Source organism: Sciurus vulgaris, assembly GCF_902686455.1.
Source record: "Sciurus vulgaris genome assembly, chromosome: 8".
Lineage (NCBI taxonomy): Eukaryota > Metazoa > Chordata > Mammalia > Rodentia > Sciuridae > Sciurus > Sciurus vulgaris.
This window is the reverse complement of record NC_136468.1, coordinates 142,850,706-142,872,639: the sequence shown is the minus strand read 5'-3', so window position 1 is coordinate 142,872,639 and position 21,934 is coordinate 142,850,706. Positions and strand designations below refer to the sequence as shown.

The 21,934-nt window shown below is 54.2% G+C and overlaps 1 protein-coding gene across 6 annotated transcripts in view; it reads right to left on the bottom strand.

Annotated features, from left to right (window-relative positions):
* TBX5 (T-box transcription factor 5) overlaps positions 1–21,934 on the bottom strand; it is a 79,955-nt gene that overhangs the window by 3,794 nt on the left and 54,227 nt on the right. For all 6 annotated transcript variants that reach the window (XM_079151875.1, XM_079151873.1, XM_079151877.1 and 3 more), the window contains exons 7-8: positions 21,645–21,736; positions 6,981–7,207 (exon numbers count right to left, since the gene is read on the bottom strand). In XM_079151875.1, the coding sequence (XP_079008001.1) occupies positions 6,981–7,207; positions 21,645–21,736 (319 nt within the window). The remainder of the gene's footprint in view (positions 1–6,980; positions 7,208–21,644; positions 21,737–21,934) is intronic.

The following is a 21,934-nucleotide window of genomic DNA, read 5'->3' as shown; positions in this document are numbered from 1 at the left end:
AAAAAGTGTGTGTGTGTGTGTGTGTGTGTGTGTAAGGGAAAAGAAAAGAAGTCATGCCTGTCTTTGAGGAAGACAAAAATCAAATGAAACATTCCATGCCACTCACTGAAGGTCACCGGCCACGAGGGCAGGACGCTGGCCTTAAATGCTGGGAGGAAGCAGTGAGAGGGTTATTTACTGAGCACCTACGAAGTGAGCCTACTCTGATCTCAGAGTAACTCCTCAACACATGAGTTTCATTCCTGTTTCTCGGAGACAGACGCCGAAGCTCAGAGAAGCGACCTGTCCAAGGTCACACGGCCGGGAGGGAGCAGAGGCCAGGTCGGACTCCCTGGGCCTAGCCACCCTGCTTCCAGGTCCCCTGGCTCTCTAACCACGACGTTGTGCACCCCGGGATGCGTCCGATGTGTACCAAGCTCCTACCAAGTGCCAGGGCGATGCTAGGTGCTGGAGAGGGGAGGTGCCATCCTCCCCAGGGGCACATCCCCGGAGCAGCGAGTGGGGAGGACTGAGCCCCGGGACTCAGATGGGGGTGTCAGAGGCAGAACTTCCAGAACGCCATTCACTTAACAGCAGATGCCGGGCTTTGGAGCGGTGGGTCAAACTGCCCCCGACCCAGGCTGGGAGCTGAAGCCTGAGCGGCACCTGACATCTCATTTGTGAGGGTCCTTCGAGAGAGACCCGGGTAGGGCTGTGCCCACGCAGCGGCGAGCGGGTTTACTTTTAGCTCGAGTCTTTCTGGGACACATCTGGGACTCATAGGATGCCCAAAACATCGTACAAAACGAAGAAAAAAGAAACAAGCAGTCCCTCTCCCAGGTGTCCCGTCTGCTTCATGCCAACCACCCAGACGTTTGAAGACATCCAGATGAGCCAGCGGCCACGTCGGTCGCCTTTCAACTGCGTGCATTCTTTTGCAGTCTGGGGGCCACTGTGACCCCCAGCTTGTTTTCGTGCTGGTTCCCGCCTGCCTTCTCTCCGGTCCCCTCCTTTCCTTCATTCTTCCTTCCACCCACCAGATCCATAAATCTGAATGTTTCCATTGTTGCTGGGCTCATAACCTTTGGTTTTTTCACTTAGCCAGGGCGTTCCCCTTTTCAATAATAGAAAGTACAGCTGCAGGGTACCCTTGGCAAGAGAAAAAAAAAAAAAACCAGGCCAACTAACCATCTCGAGTTTCTGATCCCTTTCCAGATTTGTTACAAGTAAAAATAAAAGGGGGAGGGGGGAGAATAATAAGAAAAAGCCCGGAACGCATTTTGGAAAATCGTAAAATTATACATTCCAGTCTTTAATATCCCCATGATCTGATGCAGAACCCTAAGAAAAACCCCTCGCTGGCTTCTCAATGGAAGCAGGTCCCGCCATGTGGACATTCCACTCAGTCCTCATCATGATTTAAAGAAATTCCGAGCAAAGATCCAAAGTTCAAGTCGGTCATGATAAGTGGATGGAGACTCTGTGTCTACTTTGGTTATGACTTGGTTTCTCTCTGCATATTGGACAGTCAGGTTTGGCTTCTCTAGTTGGGGAATAAGCTGTCGTCAAGCATCAAGCCTTCCGACGAGGTGAATCTACTGCTGGACTCCAGAAAATATATGGGGAGTCAGTTATATAGAGCACTGCATGGTGAAAAACCCAGTTCTTTGGATTTTTCTAGATGTTTTTCATAAAGTGGCTTCAGTGATGAATCTGGAGCTCAGATTTTAAGGCACAAAGAGATTGAGACTCACTGGCCAGGTGGCCATGGTTGAGGCACTGGACCATTCCAATCTCAGTTCTTGACTATAAATGGGGACAATACCTGAGCTTCTTATGAGGTTTAATTGAGATACTACTTAGGCTAATGTGCTTTCTCTCTGTCTTCCTTGCATACGAAGTCAGCACAGAGCTTTGAGATCTCGTGGTTCAAATCTTGTATGTTCAAATAACCCAGTTTTACTCCTTTCTCGTCTTTTCCCTCTTGGAAGACTGGACAGATGGTTTCCTGAAGGTCACCTACTACCTGGAGGTATTTGGGCAGATTCTAGAGCTGGAGACTCACAAAGCTGCTTTTAAATCACTAATCCCACTGAGCGAATAGGGTTACGGGGCCCAAGTGGGTCACTCCCCTTACTGACCAGGCTCATTCACACGAGAGACCTTTGTCTGGTCCTCGTGGCACCTAGAATTCAAGATTTCTGACTCACAAAATAGTGCTCTTCCTGACGGTGGCCCTGGGCTTTCTGTCTTCACACAACTCAACATGCTCTGCCAACGTGGAACAGTAGCCACCTGAACCCTCACTGATGGGTGGGGGGTGGGAGGGTGGATGGACAGGTGGGTGGATGGATGGATAGGTGGATAGATGGATGAATGGATGGATGGACAGGTGGATGGATGGATGGATGGATGGATGGATGGATAGAAAGGTGGATGGATGGATTTACAGGTGGATAGATGGATGGATGGATGGATGGATGGATGGATGGACAGGTAGATGTATGGATGGATGGATGGATGGACAGGTAGATGGATGGATGGATGGATGAATGGACAGGTAGATGAATGGAAGGACAAGTGGATGAATGGATTGATAGGTGGATGGATGGATTGGTAGGTGGATAGATAGATGGATGGACAGATGAATGGACAGGTGGATGGATGGATGGATGAGTGGATTTTGTGTGTGGGTGTGTGTGTGTGTGTGTGTGTGTGTGTGTGTGCATGTGCACGCTCCCGTGCACTTAGCACTTAGGTAAAATGAAAAGGATTAGAATGCTACTATAGGAAAATCCTCAACTAATAAAAGACTCAAGTTCAAATGTCACCGCATCACCACCTGAAATCACTCAATTCATCTGTCGGCCCCGTAACTCTCTCCGCCAGTGAGAACAGAAGCTTCCTGAGAGCCGGCCCTTCCTCCAGGTCCTCTGCTTATCGCAAGCACCCAGCATTATGCCCAGGACCTAGTAAGTGCTCAATAAATACGTATCTGATGACTTTCTACCCCAGATCTGCCACTCATCAACCACGTGACCTCAGGAACTAACCCTGGCTCTCAGCCCTCTGTTTGCCCCTGTGACATGGGGGCAAGAGCCCTCCCTCTAGCCCAGAGTCCTCCTGAGGATCCAGTGAAGAAATGATGTGGCAACGCCTCTGGGAACCCGCATTACTGAGAAAACGGACCTGCAGACCCTCCCCAGCATCTGGTTCCCCTCCAGCTCTCAGTCACTGGCTTCCCTGTGAGTAGCCACTTTGTCACCTGCTGGGCCACCACCATCTTCATCAGGGTGCCTAAGGGGAGGGGCCCAGAATCGGGGGGGGGGACGAGGGTTCTCGGAGTCCCCTCCCGGACTGGATTGAGCGGCACCGATGAACACCCTCTGGCTCTTCCTTCTTTCCCTCTTTCTTTTGCTCAATCCGTTGGGAGAGACAGTCTGGAGACAGCGGGTCCACACACAAGGGAGGCCTCTGGCCCGGCGGGCCCTTTGACCTGTGGCTGGGCCTGGCTCTGGGCTGCTTGGAAAGGAGACAGACAATGAGGGGAAGTCAGATAGCGGGGCAGCAGGGCCGGGGAACCACCCCGGACTTATCGCTTCCCGGGGATCCCGGACTGGAAGGAAGCCTCGCTGATTCCTTATCGCGGGGCCATGTGGAGGCCGGTGATGAATTGCTATTTGTTGTCTCCCAGGCAGGAGAGACGGACTTCGTCTGGAATGTTCCCGGTCACCGGGAGCTCCCTTTGAGGGGTAGAGGCAGGCGAGAGGGCTGAGGGTTCTAGAAAGATGAAGGGCCCCTCCAGGGTGCACGCCAGGTGCCCCCGAGGCCACGGGCCTTGGCGGGGATGGCGGGCCAGGCCCCTCACTAGCCAAGTGACTTTGGGCAAGTTCCCGAGCTTCGGATTCGGAATCCGAGGAGAAGGGGACCGTCCTTCGCCACGCCGCCTCCAGCCAGCCACGGAGGCCCAGCGCCAGCTGCGTCTCCAGCCTCTCCCACACCCTGCTCGAGCCTGCAGCCGCCTCTCGAGAGGTCCCTGGAGTCCATTCCTGTCCTCGGCTGTCACTCAAAACTGACCGCTTCCGGACAAAAAGAAAACCCTCGTCATGGCCGCTCACCCGCCAACGGCTGCCCGCTGCTGTGGGAGCCCAGGAAGCCCTAATTAAAATGGGCTGTGGCGGCTGGCACCGGCCGGTCCCTGCCCTCCCCCTTGGGCCTCACTTCCCACCGCTTTTTCCAGGGTCCCAGACTTTTGATCACTCCCCAGAGAGGGCAGCTCCCCACCAAGGGGCTTCGCTTGGGCTTGTCCCTACCTGGGGACACCCGCTCCCCTCAAGAGCTCCCCCTCCGTCCCTCCCAGATCGCCTCCCTGGTCCGACACTGCAACCTGACATTGCTCAGCACCAAGGGCATCTCCCCGAGAGCACGATTACATAATGACCGGCATACACGCTCACCCTCCTGCACCCGTGTGAACCCCGGGACAGCAGGACTGTGCTAAGGAACGTTGACGGGGTGCTGGGGGTGCCCTGCGCTTTCCTAGGCGCGCTCTACGGCCGATCTCAGCTCGTGCCATCTCGGCCCCGTGGGGTGAACACCCTTGCCACCCTCATCTCTCACGAGGGGTGGTGGAGGCCCAGAAGGGGAAGTGACCGGCCCGCAGCCGCACAGCTGCAAAGGGCCAGCTACACTGATTATTTCTGCAACCAACCGACTAAGCAGACCTTGGTTCATCCGAGCGCCTGCAATGCACCCTGGGAAGATCCAGTGCTCCCCTAATCAAAGAGGTCTACGGGCCTGGCTCTCAAAGGTTTCTCCCCGCACTCTCGGGGACGCACGCATAAGGATGCCGCAGTAAACAGTGAACCTAAAATGGGCATCGATTCTTTTTAACTTCTTCCTCCCCTTCTTCTGGTCTGGCATTAATTTAATCAACAGGACTCCCTAATTCAAACCTGGTGAGCCTGAATCGGCACATTGCACCCGGTCTCCAGAGCAAGCCTCCAGTGGAGGAGGAAATTGAGTGTACCGAGGAGACAGGATGGGGCGGTGGCGAAACTATGGATCTCCATCTCGGTCCAGGTTGGGGGTCACCTTCTGCCTTCCAGAACCGGCCAGCACCGCTTTTAACCTGCCCCACCGGAGCCTCAGCTTCCCACCCACGAGCTGAGCTCATAACGGCGCCTCCAGACTCATGTGAAAAGGCTGGTCCTGAGCTGGAGAGAGGACGCCCTCCGACAGATCACAGAGCAGGACCTCTGCGCGGTCCCCGGGCGCACGAGACATTCTTAACCTCGGCCCTGTGCTTGAGAGGCGGAGCCGTCTGCAGGCATCTGGTCGGCAGTCCACCCAGCAGCGCACGTGCTGGGAGCTGGGCCAGAGGGGCTGCTGGGTGATACTGTTCAGGCCTCCGAGAGGCGAGGATACGGGTCGGATTCGGGTCGATCTGGACGTCAGGCCTCCCCCGGCTCCGCTCCCCAGGCCCACACGCGGAGCCCGGCTGCTCTTCCCTCCTTCCAAATGCAAGACGGGTAAACATCAGATAGCCCGCTGCTTTCCTCGTGGGACCACAACTGCAGGGACATCTGCCAAAGTGTCCATTTCTATAGGTGCTTGTAGGTGAGTGGTCGAGTTTTATCCTAAAAGCCCAGGCATGTCGCTGAAATTCCAGAGGCGTTACGTTGGCTACGGAGGCTGTGGGGTACCACGGGCTGTGCTAAGGACTAAGAGTCGGGCTTTTGAGAGCAAAACGGCTCTGAGTCGACTGAGTCACACCGGACTGCACAATGTTATGATGTCTTCAGACTAAGCCAAGCGGACAAGCCCGTCCACGAGCTCCAGCAGAGTCTCATTTTTTTAAAAGGGGAGACGCAGGTTCGGTAGGTCCATATCCACATGAGTTTCCAAATACCAAGTGTGGGGCTCACCCCGATTGCTTCTGGAGACCACAGCCTGTGAGTTCTAGGGTGAGCCGTCCCCTCTGGATCCCTCCCCGAAGCCGTCACCTCAGCGGGCACTATCGCCTGGCTTCCTCCTGGAACTGGGTTTCTGGAACGATTCTCTGCCCTTTGTGGTTACCATCTCCTGGGTGCTTGCAGGATATCAGGTGCTCTGTGGGACTCATCCCCCTTCTCAAAGTGGGAAACTCTGCCTCAGAGAGGTGACGACATCTTTTCTGAAGTCACGTCAGAAGCCACAGGAGGAAGGAGGTTCCAGCCGTGTCTCCGTGGCGTGGCTGCCTGCACCGCCCCACCACACCCGTCCGTAGCTCACACCAAGCAAAGGTGTCTGCCGGTCCAGTTTGGTCACTAGGCTCCCTGGGTCAGCCACTGTGATTCTGCTTCCCAAGAAATTTTCTTTTTCTACCTAGCCTCTGGACTGAGAAGACTTGGGGAGAAGCATCATCCATTCCCAAGGAGGGCTTCAGACTCTGGAAGCCACCTGGTTGCCCAGCAGCAGGGATGGCAAGACAAACCCTGCTCATCCCTTACAGACCACACCGCTTCAGCAGTTAGCAAGAATGCACAGCTCCGGGACCCCAGGAGGACATCCAAGCAGAGCTCAGTGACAGAGCGTGTCCTGACCACGCACGAGGCCCTGGATTCAATCCCCAGCACCAAACACACGCACACATACCCTCAAGTTTTTGTTTTTTAAATGCAAGTTGCAAAATACATGTCCCCTAATGTCATCTGGGTTGGAGGTTTTCTTTTTGGAAGACTATTTCTCCCTGTAGGTGCGTAGGGCATGCCTACTTGAGTAAATGAATAAAACAGATCTGGGTATCTCAAATACATTTTCTCCAAGGAAAGGAGAACGGCGTGTCTAGTGAGCCTTCAGTTCTACTGGCATGATCTGGATTTCTAACCCTCTCTGTGCGTGTTGGCATACATCTTACACCTTTTTAAATAAATCGATGTTATTGTGCACCCCCCACCCCCACCCCCAAAAGGAAGGGCCGCCGGGAGGAGGCGCACTGGACACCGGGGCTTCGGGCTTACCTTTCCTCTTGGTGCAGTGGTAAATCTGGCTGTGCTCCTGGGGCAGCGGGTATGGGTTGGGTGGGGGTAGCAGGTCCTGGGAGGGGCCGGAGACCCCGTTCTCACACTGGTACTGGGACCCTAGGTTGGACGAGGCGGAGAGGGCGCGAGGCTCGCTGCTGAAGGGACTGTGGTTGGAGGCCACTTTTTGCCTCACTGTGCTCCGGGGAACCACGGGATATTCTTTACTGGAAGAGAGAAGACAGGAAATAGCGTTTATCTCAGTGCCCGGGTTCAGATTCCCCTGCTGGCTGAGCCACAGATTAAAGAACCCACCTGAAAGGTCACAGAAAAAAGGGAACGAAGGGTCTCCCATGAGCAAAGCAGCCCAGTTATGCTGGTGTGCATGGAATTCTGTGCGTCTACATCTGGGCACTAACTTTTCATGCCTTATACATTAGGCGAGTCAATTTGGGAGAAGTTCTCTATGTATCAGAAAGGCAAACGGGCACCCCCAAGCAAGAACCCCTCTTTGCCATCAACAAGCACACAAAGCATTTTGAAATATTTTAACCTACATGACTTTGAATTCCCCAATTCAAGAGCCAGATGAACTGGGTGGTTGCCTGCGATCAACCTCGGGGCGTCCATCTTTAAAATGGGGCTGAGGTCTTTCTTCATAGCAGAACACCTTGAATGGCCAGGTGTGATCTCGGGTCACTCTAATCTGGACACAGTCCTGCTAGTGTCATAGAGTTTCCTTTGCGGCCCTCCCGCCTCTGGTGTGCCGAAACCCTCTGTTGCGTCTCTAGCATGGGGAAAATCAGCATCCCCAATTCAAAAGGTGGTTGAAGGAAGAACTGAGCCAAGAGTGAAAAAGATTTAGAAACGTGCACGCACCGAGGTGGAACGGAGAAAGTGGTCACCGCCCTGGTTTTAGGCAGAAAGAGGAGAGGGAGAGAGAACAGAGAGGGCAAGAGAGGCGGCATGGGGTCCAGGTGAGATGGAGTCAAGTCCAGGTCTCTCCTGAATCACTTTGGGACTGGACACCCGGGAGACGCAACCCTGCTTAGCAACAGCGTCCACAGGAAGCTGAGAGTAATAAAAACCCACAGGCATCCTGCAAGGTATGAAAGCCAGGTCCTCCTTCCCTGCCTTCAGCCTTCCACTCAGGTATGTCCCTGGGGAACTTCAATAAATGTCCCCTCTGGGAAAGAGGGGGTGCCCAGCAACACCAGGAGCCCTTGGGGGAAACTAGGCAGGTGGGAGATGGGCTGGGGGGATGCAGGAGAGGTGGGAGGAGGGGGCAGCTCAAGACCAAGGAGACGATGTTTCTTTTCTAGTTGTTTTGAAACATATCATACTGCATCCTCTACATTCCTATAAACGTGTGTCAAATAAAAGTTTTTAAAAATTAAGTTAAAAAGACAATGGAGAACAGGTCCGTAATCCCAGCAGCTCGGGGGGCTGAGGCAGGAGGATCAACAGTTCAAAAATAGGGCTGGGGATCTAGCTCAGTTGGTACAGTGCTTGTCTGTCAAGCACAAGGCGCTGGGTTCAGTCCCCACCACCTGAAAAAAACAAAAACAAAAAAACAGTCCTAAAGCAGTCACTTAGTGAGGCCCTAAACTCAGCGGGACCCTGTGTCTAAGTAAAATATTTTTTAAAGGGTCGGGATGTGGCCCGGTGGTTGAGTGCCCCTGGGCTTACTCCCCAATTCAAAAAGAAGAGGACGACTGGATCACCCAGTGTGTAAAAAGAAAACATCCCGACTCTCGACATTGCCACACCCATCAGGGAGGGGGCTTGCCAGCATTTAGGCAGGACATTTATAAAGTGCACATATTCCTATATCACAAGGAATATATTCAAACATATTGCGATAGCTGTTATTTCAACACGATTGGCTGTGTGTCTTATTCTGTGCACTTAATTATACTATCCTAAGAAGCCATCTGCGAGGCCCACGATGCCAAGCAGGTTAAGAAGCCTGTGCCAGAAATATTGCGCATCAGGAAGCCCCGAGCTTCAGTCGATCACGTTTGCCTCAACCTCAAACCAAATACTGTTTAACCCAAACACTTTTAAAATTAATTTGTGCTGGGGGCAGTGGCACATGCCTGTCATCCCAGTGACTCGGGAGGCTGAGGCAGGAGGATCACAAGTTTGAGGCCAGCCTCAGCAACTTAGCAGGACCCTGTCTCAAAATAAAAAAATAATAAAAAGGGCTGGGGTGTAGCTTAGTGGCAGCCCTGGGTTTATCTTCGGTACAAAATATATATATATATATATTTAAATTAATTTGTATTCAATGATAAGCCCTACTATAAGCAATCATATCTGAAATCATGGGCGTATGGCACTTACAGTTCCTCTAATGCAATTACAACAAATGCTTACTTTAATTAAAATCAAAGAGTACACTTGACTTTGCCTCGTGTGCAAAAAGCTACACGTAAAATAGTCTAAAGGATGGTGCAGAGCCCGGTTCATCTTTACCCGTGACGTGGTATCATTTCTGGCCCCATTTCACAGATGAGAAGATCAGGCCCTTTGTCCCAGGTCACAGAACTAATTGCGGTCACCACCGGAGTTCCAGCCCAGTCACCCCTCAATTATTTCTAAACATTCTCTGAACGACTTCTTTCAATTTTTACAGCTTTCAGGGAGGAGTCTGGGGCTCCAGCCTCCCTTGTCCCACCCCTGCCTGCCCGGTGCCCCTGCCTGTGTCCGTCCCGGGAAATCACGTCAGAGCGTCCAGATGACAGACTGCTCACGACACCCAGGGGTCTGCTCGCCGAACTTCCTGGGGGGGCATGTGCCATCGCAGACCCAAAGCTGGAGCCACCCCGAGTGGCCACTACTCAGGATCCACCCCTGGGGCCAAGAGGCTGAAAGGAATGAAATTAGCTTTCTAGCTCTGGCTTTGCGGTTCAAGCTACGTAATGGAAGAAGAAGAAGAAGAATCCTAATAGAATCCTACCAGAGTTGTCACATCTCGCCGGCACGGCTATTTGGGTGAGCTGAGGTCAAGCGCTGGGCTGTCGGGGCGCCAAGAGGAAGGGGGGTGATCTCTTTGGGTTTTATATTTTTAATGAGGATGCTTATTTTTTTTAATTAAAGAAAATAACCCTTGGAGTAAAAAAAGAAATAAGTTGGCTGTGGGAATTTACAAGAGAACATATCAATGGACCCAGTGGAATTCTCCAATCCGAGGCTGCCAAATTGCAAATTTGCTCCCTGAAAAGGCCAAACCCTGCTTTTGATTACTAACAGTCCCCGAAGCGCAGAGAGCGACTGCCCGGCAGCCACTAGCCCTGCACAGCCTGCTTCTCTCCAAGGGGCCTGAAACGTCTCCCCCGCCGCCAGTCGAGAGCACCTTTGTTAGAGGCCTGAAACACAGTCGTTCCAAGTTCACCTGACAAGTCAACACAGGAGCCTGGAAGGGTGGAGGCCTGGCTCGGCTGCTGTGACAGGCCAGAGGCGAAGGGAAGGAGCCCGGGATCCAAGACCCGGCTCAGGGATGGACCAGAGCAAGGAGCAGAGAGGAGAAGGCCCGTTAGCAGCGCAACCGCGGAAACCTCTCAGGGCCCTGGAGGGAAGATAAGCCAAGCTCCTCCACAGCTCACGAGCACCGTGCAGAAGAAGCAAGAGCACAGGAAATAAATCCGGAGTCCAAAAGTCTCTGGGGGTCTGGGCGCCCAGGCAGCCACAGGGGACGGCTCTCCGTCATGATCAACACCGTTTCTTCTTCCTGCTCCTCCAGGGCCTTCCACAAACACTTCCCCTCCTTTGATTCTCGACAGAACCTCATTCCATGCACACGATTAGGCTTGCTTTAGAGATCAGGAAATTCAAGCTCAGAGAGGTTAAGCAACCCGCCCTGATCACACAGCCGAGGCAGGCGAGGTACAGCTGAATGTCCCCCAGAGTCAGTCCTACTCCAAAGCTCCTGCCAACTCACTTGCCTTGATAACAAAGAAGCAGTGCTTGCACACCCCGACCGGGTGCCAAACACAACCGTCCTGCCGTCTGAGGCCCTGGGTGATAAGGGGGTTGGAGCCGGCTACGCCCGGGAACTTGGAGGCCTGGCGGAAACCGGGGTTCACCCCGGTGTCCAATCCCAGGCCCTCCGCGGTGTGGGCCAGCTCTGATCGGGTCGAGCACCTCCCCGGACTCCCTAGGTGTCTCCGCCTGCAGACCAGCTCCCCCCTCACACTGGGCTCCACGTGAGCTCTGAATGACGCCATTGTCGCCGGTCTGGTTGTAAAACGTTACAAGGGGATATTGAAATCGGAGGCCAAAGGCCCCCTCCGCCAGCTAACGATCGCCCGAGAGCGTTTCCACCGCCGCCGCTGAATCGCTGAATCGGCCTTTTCAGGAGCAGGTGGCGGGCGCGGCCGCCGGGTGGCTTCTGCTCTGCTGTCCGCGGACGACGCTGACCCAGGTTCTGGCAGCCGCGCTGCCGGCAGGCGCGAGGACGGAGCCAGCCCTGTTCCCGGAGCCAACTCCTCTTCAACCTGGCACTTTAAAAGGGGGCAGGTCCGCAGTCCCGGATTTTATTAAGCACCTACTATGCCGGGGGACGTGATCCCCATCTCACAGCGCGGGACGTGCAGGGACTCCAGGGGCGCACCCCGGGCAGCATCTAGCCCGGTGCAAATAAAGAACGACGCGTTCCTTGGCGCCCACAAAGCGCTTCCAGAGCTTAACCACCCGGTTCACCCACCCCAGCAGGCTGCGCAGGGCAGGGTCCCATCCGGCCCAGAGAGGACACACGGCCATGCGAACACCAGCTTGCCAATGAAGCTGCGGTTCTTCCCCTTGGAGGACTCCAGAGGTTCCCCAAAGACCCTCAAAGATGTCCAATCTGGACATCCGGTGGGTTTTTCTACACAGGAGTCCATTCTTACATTCAGAAGGGGGTTTGCAAACCCCAAAATGATTTTAGCCCACACTAGGGAGGCAGCTCTGGATCCTGGGGGAGGAACATCTGTGCCCACCGGTCTGGGTGGCTCCGACTCCTCCCTCCGTCTCAGTATCTTCATTTGCAGAATGGAGGACACAGGGCCCATCTCACAGAACAGGGGCAAGCCCAAGGCAAAAGCTGGACGCAAAACTAGATGGAAAAGGTCCATTCGAGCTATTCTTTTTTTTTAGCTCAATTTTTGATGAATTCACACTAAGAGGGAGTCAAGTAGCTTTGCCGGGCTTCGAGTTCTGAACTGAACGGCTCGGTACTTAAGTTCAGTCTCTTAAAATGAACAATTTTAGCCTGTTTAACTGTGTCTTTGCTTCATTCCTTTTTGGTTATTTTTCTGGGTTTTGGAGGGATGGTCGGACGGGGTGGAAAGGCACCTTCTGGAAGCTAGAAGCCCGGAAGAGCCTGGACTAAATGACCTTTCTCGGACTCCTTCTTGTACCGAAAAGGATGATCTTAAGCCTGGCTTTGCCCTGGAGGGAATCATGCCCTTGGGTCACGCAGAGGTAAGTCAAGGACCTCTGCTTCCAAGGATGACCTCGGAAACAGCACCCAAAGCCACCACTTGGGACGGATGTCACATGTTCTGCAGATGAACACAGAAATCCATCCCCTCCTCTAAAGACAAGCCCCTGCAGGGAATGGACCTCTGGGAAAATAAAACCTTAATGGGAAGATGGGGACTGGCGGGTGGGGTCGCTGGGAGGCAGGGCCCCGAGAAGGGACGTCTCTCCAGGAGATGACGTCTCCAACTTGGCTGCCCAGCAATCACCTGGGGAACCGAACACGCTGACACCCAAGCTTGTCCCCAGAGGGCCTGAGGTCATTGTTCTGGGATGCAGCCTGGACATGACATTTTGGAACACCCCAGGAGAAAAAAAAAAAAAATCAGGATGCACTTTGTGTGACTCTGTGCATTTACAAATTCTGTAACAGACACAACTATCCCGCAGTGAATGGAGGTCAGAACACGCACGGCCTCCGCGGAGAGCAGCAGGCGGAGTGACAGGAGGGAGGAGGGGTGTTCTGGAGGGACGGGAGGGGTCTGTGTTCTGACTGCGCCTTGGGTTTCACAGGGATATGCTTTGTCACAAAGCAAAGGGCGTTCTTGAGAGTTGCACGTGTCTCATTTTATATCAGCATAACCTGAAATAGAGGATCGTGAGTAAAAGCCAAATCCTAGTTAATGAGCCACATGCTGAAGTGTTCAGGGGTGAGATGAACTCACGTCTGCAACTCAGCTTGAAATGCAGCAACAAAAATCGGGAGGATGGGTGGACGGACGGAGAGAGGGATGGATGGGTGAATGGATGGACAGATACGCGACAGATGAATATATTGCCAAAGGTCAACTGTAGAATCCGAGCAGCATATGTTAGGTGTTCACTGCATAATTTTCCCGTGTTTTCTAGGGGTTTTAAATGTTTCATGATAAAACCCCGAGTGGAAACTACAGGTGACCCTACCCTTTAGTCAAAGGTTATCTGTTCTACAATACAAAAGTTACAAAACAGCCCACAGAGGAACTCGATTTCCAGAAAATAAAGTTGCACTTCCACCTGCTTACTTAGGACCAAGGCATGACCCAGGACTGACCAGGGGACAATGCTAGCAGAGTCACCAGAAAGTCCTGATTAAAGGACAGCTTCCAACCGGTCCCCAGAGCCACTGGTGCGGCACTCTGAGGGCGCGATGCATAAATCTGCTTTCTAACCAGCTGCCCAGCTAAGACTGATGTCACCCAAAGTTTGTGAGACGCTGCTCAAACAAGAATGAATGACCTCAAAGAAAAGAAGAATCCAATTCTTAAAATGGATGGGCATGGGGCGTAGTGCATGGGTAAAGTACGTGTTGAACACGCTCAAGGCCGTGGCTCAATCCCCAGCACAGCCAAAGTAATACTAATGATAATGATAATAATAGTTTAAAATGGACAAGGACCTTCTCAAAAGAAGACATACAAATAGACATTTAAAAAATGCTCAGCTTCACCATTCATCAGAGGAATGCAGATCAACCCTCAGGGAGATGGGATCTCACACCTGTTAGGACAGCCACCGTCAAAACAATGGAAGATAACAAGCGTTGGCAAGGGTGTGGGGAAAGGGAATCCTGTGCGCTGCTGGTGGAAATGTGAGTTTGGCACGGCCATTATGGAAAACATCATGGAGGTTCCTCAAAAATCTAAAAATAGAGCTACCATGTGATCCAGTAATCTCTCTGCTGGGTCTGTAGCCAAAGGAAATGGAATCAGTGTGCTGAAGTGACCTCACCTCCCATGTTCACTGCAACACTCTTCACATCAGCCAAGAAGGGGAAAGAACCTTGATGTAGACAAGGGTAGATGAGTAGAGAAGGAAAATGTGGAGTGCATACAGGATGGAATACTATACAGCCTTGAAAAAGACAGAGCTCCTCATACCGAGACTACCACAGAAAGATCCACCTTGCGTGATCGCACTCCCATGTGGAATGGAAAATAGCCCAACTTTGAGCAGTAGAGAGAAGGATGGATGTTTCTAGGTGGGGGAAGAGGGAAATGGGGAGAAGCTGGTTGAGAGGCACCCAGTTTCAGCTGTGCAAAAGGAACACACTGGAGATGTTCGGTACAGCACGTGACTAGAGTTAACAACACTGCTGTACACTTGAACTTTGCGAGAGGGTAGATCTTAAGTGTTGCCACCAGACACACACACACAAAGTGCTACCTGGGTGAGCGATGGAGTGATAATCAGCTGTATCGTGGTGATCTTTTCCACAACGTGTCTGCATATCAAAGCATTAAGTCATACACCTTAAATATATACCACTGTGTTCATTTCGTATCTCAATAAAGGTGCAAGACACGTGGCCATGTGAGTGAGTGGTTCGCAGCAGGCTCCCTGGGCAGGGGCGGGAGCTGGGGGCAGGAGAGCAGGCGGGGGCTGTCCCGATCATCCTCGCCTGGACACCAGGCGTGGTGGAATTCCTTCAGACAGACCTCAGCTGTGCAACTTCTCTTGCTCGGGCTCAAAGGCACGCCTCCCTGGAGGGAGCCCTGCGCGCAGGCGAAGTCACAGACCCGCAGGCTGAGCGGCGTCTCCAGAACTGCATCCCGGAAGCCGCTTCCCCTGGAGTGGGTGTTGGGCCGCTTGTAACCCCAAGCATGAGAACGCAAGGTCTTCCATTGGAAAACCCATCGTTTGTGGTCAGGACCTGAAGTTTTAGATCAGGAAGGAAGGGGTAAAGGCGGGAAGGGCCCCATGAAGGATTTCTTAACCTTGGAGGGGTCCCGGGCCCAGGAATCCCTGGAAATTGTGAAATATTTTTTTTCTATTTATATCTTGTGAACTTTTCCGGGGGGTTCTGGCTTTGATTGGATTTTTAAGAGGGTCCTATGTACAGACCAGGAAGCTACCCTAGAGGAACCAGAGAGGGAGCCACAGAGGGCCCCCAGGGGTGGGTGAGGAAGGTCGGTTCCCAAGGCGGTGTCTAGGGACTGGGCCGCGCAGCAGGGCATTGGTCGGGCTAAGAGGTTCTGGACTCCAGATTTTCCTACCCACTTTCTGATCGGCTGACTCAAAGTCCAACATGCTAAAGTGGAGCCCCAGGTACCCCGGCTTTGGGTACAGCTCCCCCCAGTGCATCAGCAGCTCAGAAGAAGAGTAAGGAGGTACTGGTAGCTTTATTCCTTCCACGAAGATCTGAGGCCATCAAAGACCCCCCAGTGATACAGCCACAACCTGATCCCTGCTCCAGTAATGCTCCAAAAACACAAGATGAGCATCCTGCTCCACAACCCCAAATGCTCCAGAATCCAATTTTTTTCTTTTTTTGATACCAGGGGTTGAACTCAGGGGTCCTCTACCACTGAGCTACATCCCCAGCCCTTTTTTATTTTTTATCTTGAGACAGGGCCTCCCTCAGTTGAGACTTACCATCCTCCTGCCTCAGCCTCTCAAGTCACCGGGATTATCGGCATGCACTAGTTACTGCCCTGACTCAAAATCCAAAACTTTCTGGGCACTGACGTGATTCCACAGGCGAGAAGTTCCACACCTGACCTCCTGAGACAGGTTGCCGTCGAAGGGAGGTGCAGGGCTGGGGTGTGGCTCAGGGCAGAGCGTTGGCCTCACATGTGCAGGGACCTGGCTTCCATCCCCAGCGCTGGACAAACAAAGCTACCTGTGCACCCAAACGGTGCATGAAATTAGCATCGGGCTTGGGCGGGCGAGAGGTGTAAGAAACACACGCGGAGATCACGTGGAGACTTGGCCTCAGCCCCAGGACATCTCCTTGTGCACAAGCAAATATCCCAAAATCCAACAAAACCCCAAACCCGGAACACGTGGTCCTCAGCATTCCAGATAAGGGATGCTAAGCCCTACTTACTGCTGGTGGCAAAAAGGCCAGTCATTGCCCCGGGCTTCTGTGGGAAGACAGTGAGGAGGACCCAGGCAAAGCCTTTGCCATCGCTTGTTCCAATTCTGGGTTTGGCTCCTCACTGGGAGGATCAAAGCAGCCCCTGGCATCCTGGAAAGGGGACCCTGTCCACCCGGAAGAAGCCAAGCTCAGAGCCAGGTTCTGCATCTCAGCCAGCTGCGTGGCCCTGAGCAGGCCACATCCTGAGGTCCTGGACACCTGACAGCAGTCGGGTGTCACTCTGGGCCAGGCCTATGCCCCGTGCCGCGGTGCACGCTGGGGCAGTTTTTATACACCTGGGCCTGTCCTTTGACACTTCCTCCAGGCAGAGGAAGAACCCTTGTCCCTCCTCCTTGAAGAGGGGCCAGCCGAGTGAGTCACACTCCATTAACGAAACAGAGCTAAAGTGACATGATGTGGCTTTGGGGGTGAGCCAGCCTAGGACACGGAAGGAGTCTGAGTGCCCCGGGTCCGCCGTGCTGGAGAAGCCACGTGCCGCTGTGCAGTGGACGTCCAGCCGGGGTTTGGAGCCTGTGACCTCGGCCGGTCCTTCTCCAGCTCCGTGCCCAGCCGACACCCAGCCTGCGAGCCCTGCCCAGCTGGGTCCACAGAGGCCAGCAAGCCCAGAGTCTCTCAGCACAGGTCACGTGCCTGGGGCGCTAAGGGGTCTACAGACTGCACGCTGGTGACACCTGGGGCCTGGCCTTGGCTCTTCAGGGAAGAAGAGCTGGCCTGTCCCACTGGTGCCTTTAGTAGGCTGCAGATGCACGGGGGAGAGCTGGGAGACCCAGACCCTGCTCCGTCTGGCCCAGATCTGGTGTTGCGTGGAGAGGAGACGGGATAGGCTTGAGGCCAGGGCCTGTCCACTAGTCTCTCAGGTCTGCGAGCCATCTGTCACACTGCAACCGCAGTCTACTCACACGCGGTTCTGATACAAGGCCCCCAGAGACCATGATATTTCAGAAGGTTGGGTCCCCAGCCTGCAGCCCTACTAAGAGGTGGTGGGACCTTCAAGAGGTGGGGCCCGATGGGCAGAAGGGAGGTCACTGGAGGTGCGTCCTTGAAGGGGACGTGGGGCCCCAGCCCATTCCTCTCTCGGCTTCCCACCAGCCAGGAGGTGAGCAGAGTCTCCCACGCCCTCCCGCCATGGGGTTCTGCTAGAGGCCCCAAGCACCGTGCACCCCAAGCACCGATCCATTGAAACTGAACTCTCTGAAATCACAAGCCCAACACACTTCCCTCTTTTTAAGAGACTGTCTCGGGTGTTTCCTTACAGTGACGAGAAGCCACGCCTCCTCTCACAGAGCCTCCCCAGCTGGCTTCCTGAGATCTCTGGAATCCGACCCCTCCTCCAGGTCCCTAGGCTTTTCTGGACCCCTGGTCCCTGCCACAGCCCAGGAAGCCCCTCTTCCCAATAGATTCAAAGCCTGGTCTCCAGAAGGCCGGCTCTCCTCTCCCCAGAGGCCTCCGGTGGCCCCAGCCCTGCCCTTTGGATGGCTCAGACCAGTTCTGAGCAGCAACATCTATGACATCACAGCGCCTATGACATCACAGCGCCTATGACATCACAGCGCCTATGACATCACAGCACCTATGACATCACAGTGCCTATGACATCACAGCACCTATGACATCACAGCGCCTATGACATCACAGCGCCTATGACATCACAGTGCCTATGACATCACAGCACCTATGACATCACAGCGCCTATGACATCACAGCGCCTATGACATCACAGTGCCTATGACATCACAGCGCCTATGACATCACAGCGCCTATGACATCACAGCGCCTATGACATCACAGCACCTATGACATCACAGCGCCTATGACATCACAGTGCCTATGACATCACAGCACCTATGACATCACAGTGCCTATGACATCACAGCGCCTATGACATCAATCACAATGCCTATGACATCACGCGCTCTCCGTCTACCACCATCTCCTTCGTCGCCCGCCTCAGGGGCTACAATCCGGCCACACAGTTTCAGGAGAGATGTTTCCAGGCACAGACGAGCCTTTCTAAATGACCCTGGCTCGCATTTTCTCATCGGTAGCTGGAGACAGGATGTTTAAATGGCTTTATTTTCCTTCTTGTGCTTCTCCACGGCCCTCTCATTTTTTATAAGAAGCAGTGAATGCGCCTGTAACCAGAAGCCGTAAATGAATGTTGGAAAATAACTAAGACATCATCTGCATTTTCTAAACAGAGCGCGTGGGGCGAGGAGAGGGAGTGGGCGAGAGCCCAGCCGCTGGCTGGGACTCCAGGGGTGGCTCTGTGGGATAATAAGCGCACGGCCTCCAAACCCCACCTCCCGCCCCTCTTCCAATTGTCGGAAGAGAGGAAACCTCATCCCTCCTGCTTTTCTGCGAGCCAGCTGTCACCGGGTGTGTGGGGGACGGGAAACAGGATTACAAGATTAACAGTGAGCCTGCCGGGCCTGCCTGGCTGTTATCAGGGCTGACTCCAGAGCCACGGTCCCCACTTGTCGCTACCTAGGGCAACCTGGGGGCTGGGACTGGCACCCGAAATAAATTCTGAACAAGGGCAAAACTGACGGGGAGTCTCCCCTGAATCAGATCAGCTGTCCTGAGCGCGGAGCTGGGAGTCGGGCCCTTGAGAGGGGCTTCCCCGGGGGTCCAGGAGCACCCTGGGAACAGGGCGCTACATGTATCCAGACCCATCTCTCAGGCGAGGGTGCTGGGGCTCTGTGAGGGCACATCACTTGCCCCGCGTCACCTGCCGATAGACACAGGGCCAGGGTTGACCCGATTCGTCTTCTCCAAGAACATCACCAGAGAGCCGGGTAGGAGATGACCCCATCTACGCCCCGGCCTGCTGAGGGTCACTGCAGCCCTCTGGTTCTGCTACGCTGCCCCTAACATGGCCCAGAGTCACACAGGGCTCTCAAGTGACAGACTGGACCCGACATGTCAACTCGTGCTAACCAGCTGACACCTCTTCCCCTGGTCCACCTACACCAAGCCCGGGAGGAGGCCCAGTCCATCTGGGGAATGGTCAGGACAGCCCAGCCTGCCCAACCTAGCGTCCTGCCTGAAGGGCCAAGCAGCTCTGGATCTCGAACACCTGCATCTCCCCGCCTGTCTCCTTTCAGGTCTGATATCTGCCCTCGCCCATCCAAACCGCAGGGACCAGGCCTGACTCAGGAAAGCCATAAGGAGTGGGGACGAGGCACGTGCTGGGCCTGAGGAGCCGCTCAGGGGTGGAGCGCTTGCCCAGCGCACCTGAGGCCTGGGTGCCTCCCAGTACCGCAAAAAAAAATAAGAAAAGGAAGTGCTGCCCACATAATCTGTGGGTGGAGGAGACTTCCTGGAGGAGGGAAGAGCCTCGAGAGACCCAGCAGAGTCGAGAGAGGCCAGGTGGGAGAGCGGGAGGCAGGCTTAGGGCTTCGCGTGGAGCCCTGGGCCTGGACTTCAGCCAGGATGGCGGATGTGTATCCAGAGGGCTGAAAATAAAGGAAAGAATACAGAGGGAGCATCCTCTGCGAGTGACCAAAACGGAAGGCAGACCAGCGGGGGACAAGCTGAGGCCAGGCCTGGTGGGAAGGGCGTGGCACCCGTGAGGAACCTGGCCTCGCACTCAGGGGCACAAGGGGCGGCCCTGGCCTGGTGTGGGTCCTGCTGGACGAAGATCTGTCTGGTGGCCACCTGGAGAAGCTCCCAGCGGTGAACAGGACCATAGGCAGGTCCAAGCCAGCTGGGCGGCTGGGCAGCCCGGAGGGTGCTGGCCACACAGAAGGAAGGAGCCGCCTGGCAGAAAGAGGGATGGATGCAGAGACCCCTGAAGAGGGTAGACTCAGGGCTAGGCAAGGTCGGGAGCAGAGTGTGAGCTGAGCCCAGCATGCCCAGGGCCCTGGGGTCCGTCCCCTCCCAGAACGAATCTACAGGACCTGGTGGCCAGCTCACCTGGAGAGGTGACCGGTGGCACCTTAAGTCTGCTACCCCTGCCCCTGACCTTGTGGGAAGGCAGGAAGGCCCCCCACAGCCAGCTTGGTCAAGGCCGTGGGGCAGGCCAGCCCCGACCTGCTCGGCCCCGACCTTCGCAGGAAGCCCTGGGACATAACTGTGGCCATGACGTAGCTGAATTCCGAATGCTGGGGGAGCAACGTGGCCCTTGGCACTCCAAGGCCACAGATCACCGGGCCCCTCTCAGCTAAGATGGGATTTCTGTTGCCACTGCTTCCACCGAGCCTAGGACTCCATCCAACATGGGTTTCAAAATAGAGCTGATCGGTACCAGAAAAGAAAAAGGAGAAAAAGTGTCAACGGGTGTGGCAAGAAGTTGGCCACCAAAAGCACCTTAGGAATCTACCGCGGTGACAGAAGCCAGCCAGGAACACCAGAAGGTACGGGAGCGTGCTGTCCGTGGGCACACCGGAAGGTAAGGTCACTGATTTTTTCAAAGCACGCACAACCAGATCTGGGAAGCCCGCTACCTAAGAACTTCCCCGCACGCAGGTCTGCATCCCATGCCGAGGCCACCAAGCTGGGCCTTTCTCCTTCCCTCTCTCTCCTTCAGTGGCTGAAGGAATATGTCTGTCTCACTGCCTGACCCTCCCTTGTCACATCCAGGATTAGGAAAAACATCCTAAATGACCTCATTTTATTTTGAAACACTAACCCCACCAAGAGGAGGGAAAAAAAGAACTTCTTTTGGTCAAAGAGATCAAGATGTGGTTTCTAATTCTCTTGCCATATGGCAAGTTATTCTGGAAGCCCGCCAAGAGCACAGGGAACATTCCACGAAATCGACCATGCTGGTTCCATCTTTTCAAACCTCTTGCACATGGGCGGGCGACTCTTATATCTGTCATATCAGCGCTGAGACCACAGGATATGTAAAAATACCGAGCAATTTTTAGCACCAGCTCCCAATGGTCCCCGTGCCCTGGACGACACATGGTGTCAAGTTCCCACTTCACCCCCAGGAAATCAAGTCATTAGCTTCTCGCTCATTTACCGTGAGCCGAAGCCAAAAAAAGAAACGCCTTCATCAGCCAGGACTTACGGGAAGAAAGAGGGAAGGGACTCACTAGGGGGAGTCTGTGGGGGACAAAGGGGAACAGAGTTGGCCACACTCCCCTGGTCCGTCTCCCGCCTGGAAGGATCACCATCCAGGTTGCTGATGGCCTCGATCACAGGTGACAGTGGTCAGAAAGGGGAACGGAATGAGTCCTTTCTCCCATCTCTCGGGGCCTGGTGCTCGTGGGTGGGCAGGGAGTCCGTGGCGGGATGGCTGGGTGGCCACCGGCTCACCTGGGCCGCTTTCCTACCTCTGCATCCTGGACATCCTGTGCAGCTCCATGTCATCGCTGCCCCGGAATCCTTTGGCGAAGGGATTATTCTCGATCTTTAATTGCGTGATCTGAAGGAAGGAGGGAGAACGTGTCTTTTTACACTTTATTGCTACCAGAATACCTCGGGACAAGAGCTAAGAGTGCCATGGAAACGTGGCCTGGGGCAACCCAAAGAAGCAAATTAAGCCAGTTCTGTCACCGGAGGACCCACCACCTCATTCCCGCGGAGCCTTTGAAAAATGTCCTCGATCAGACTGCTTTTAAAA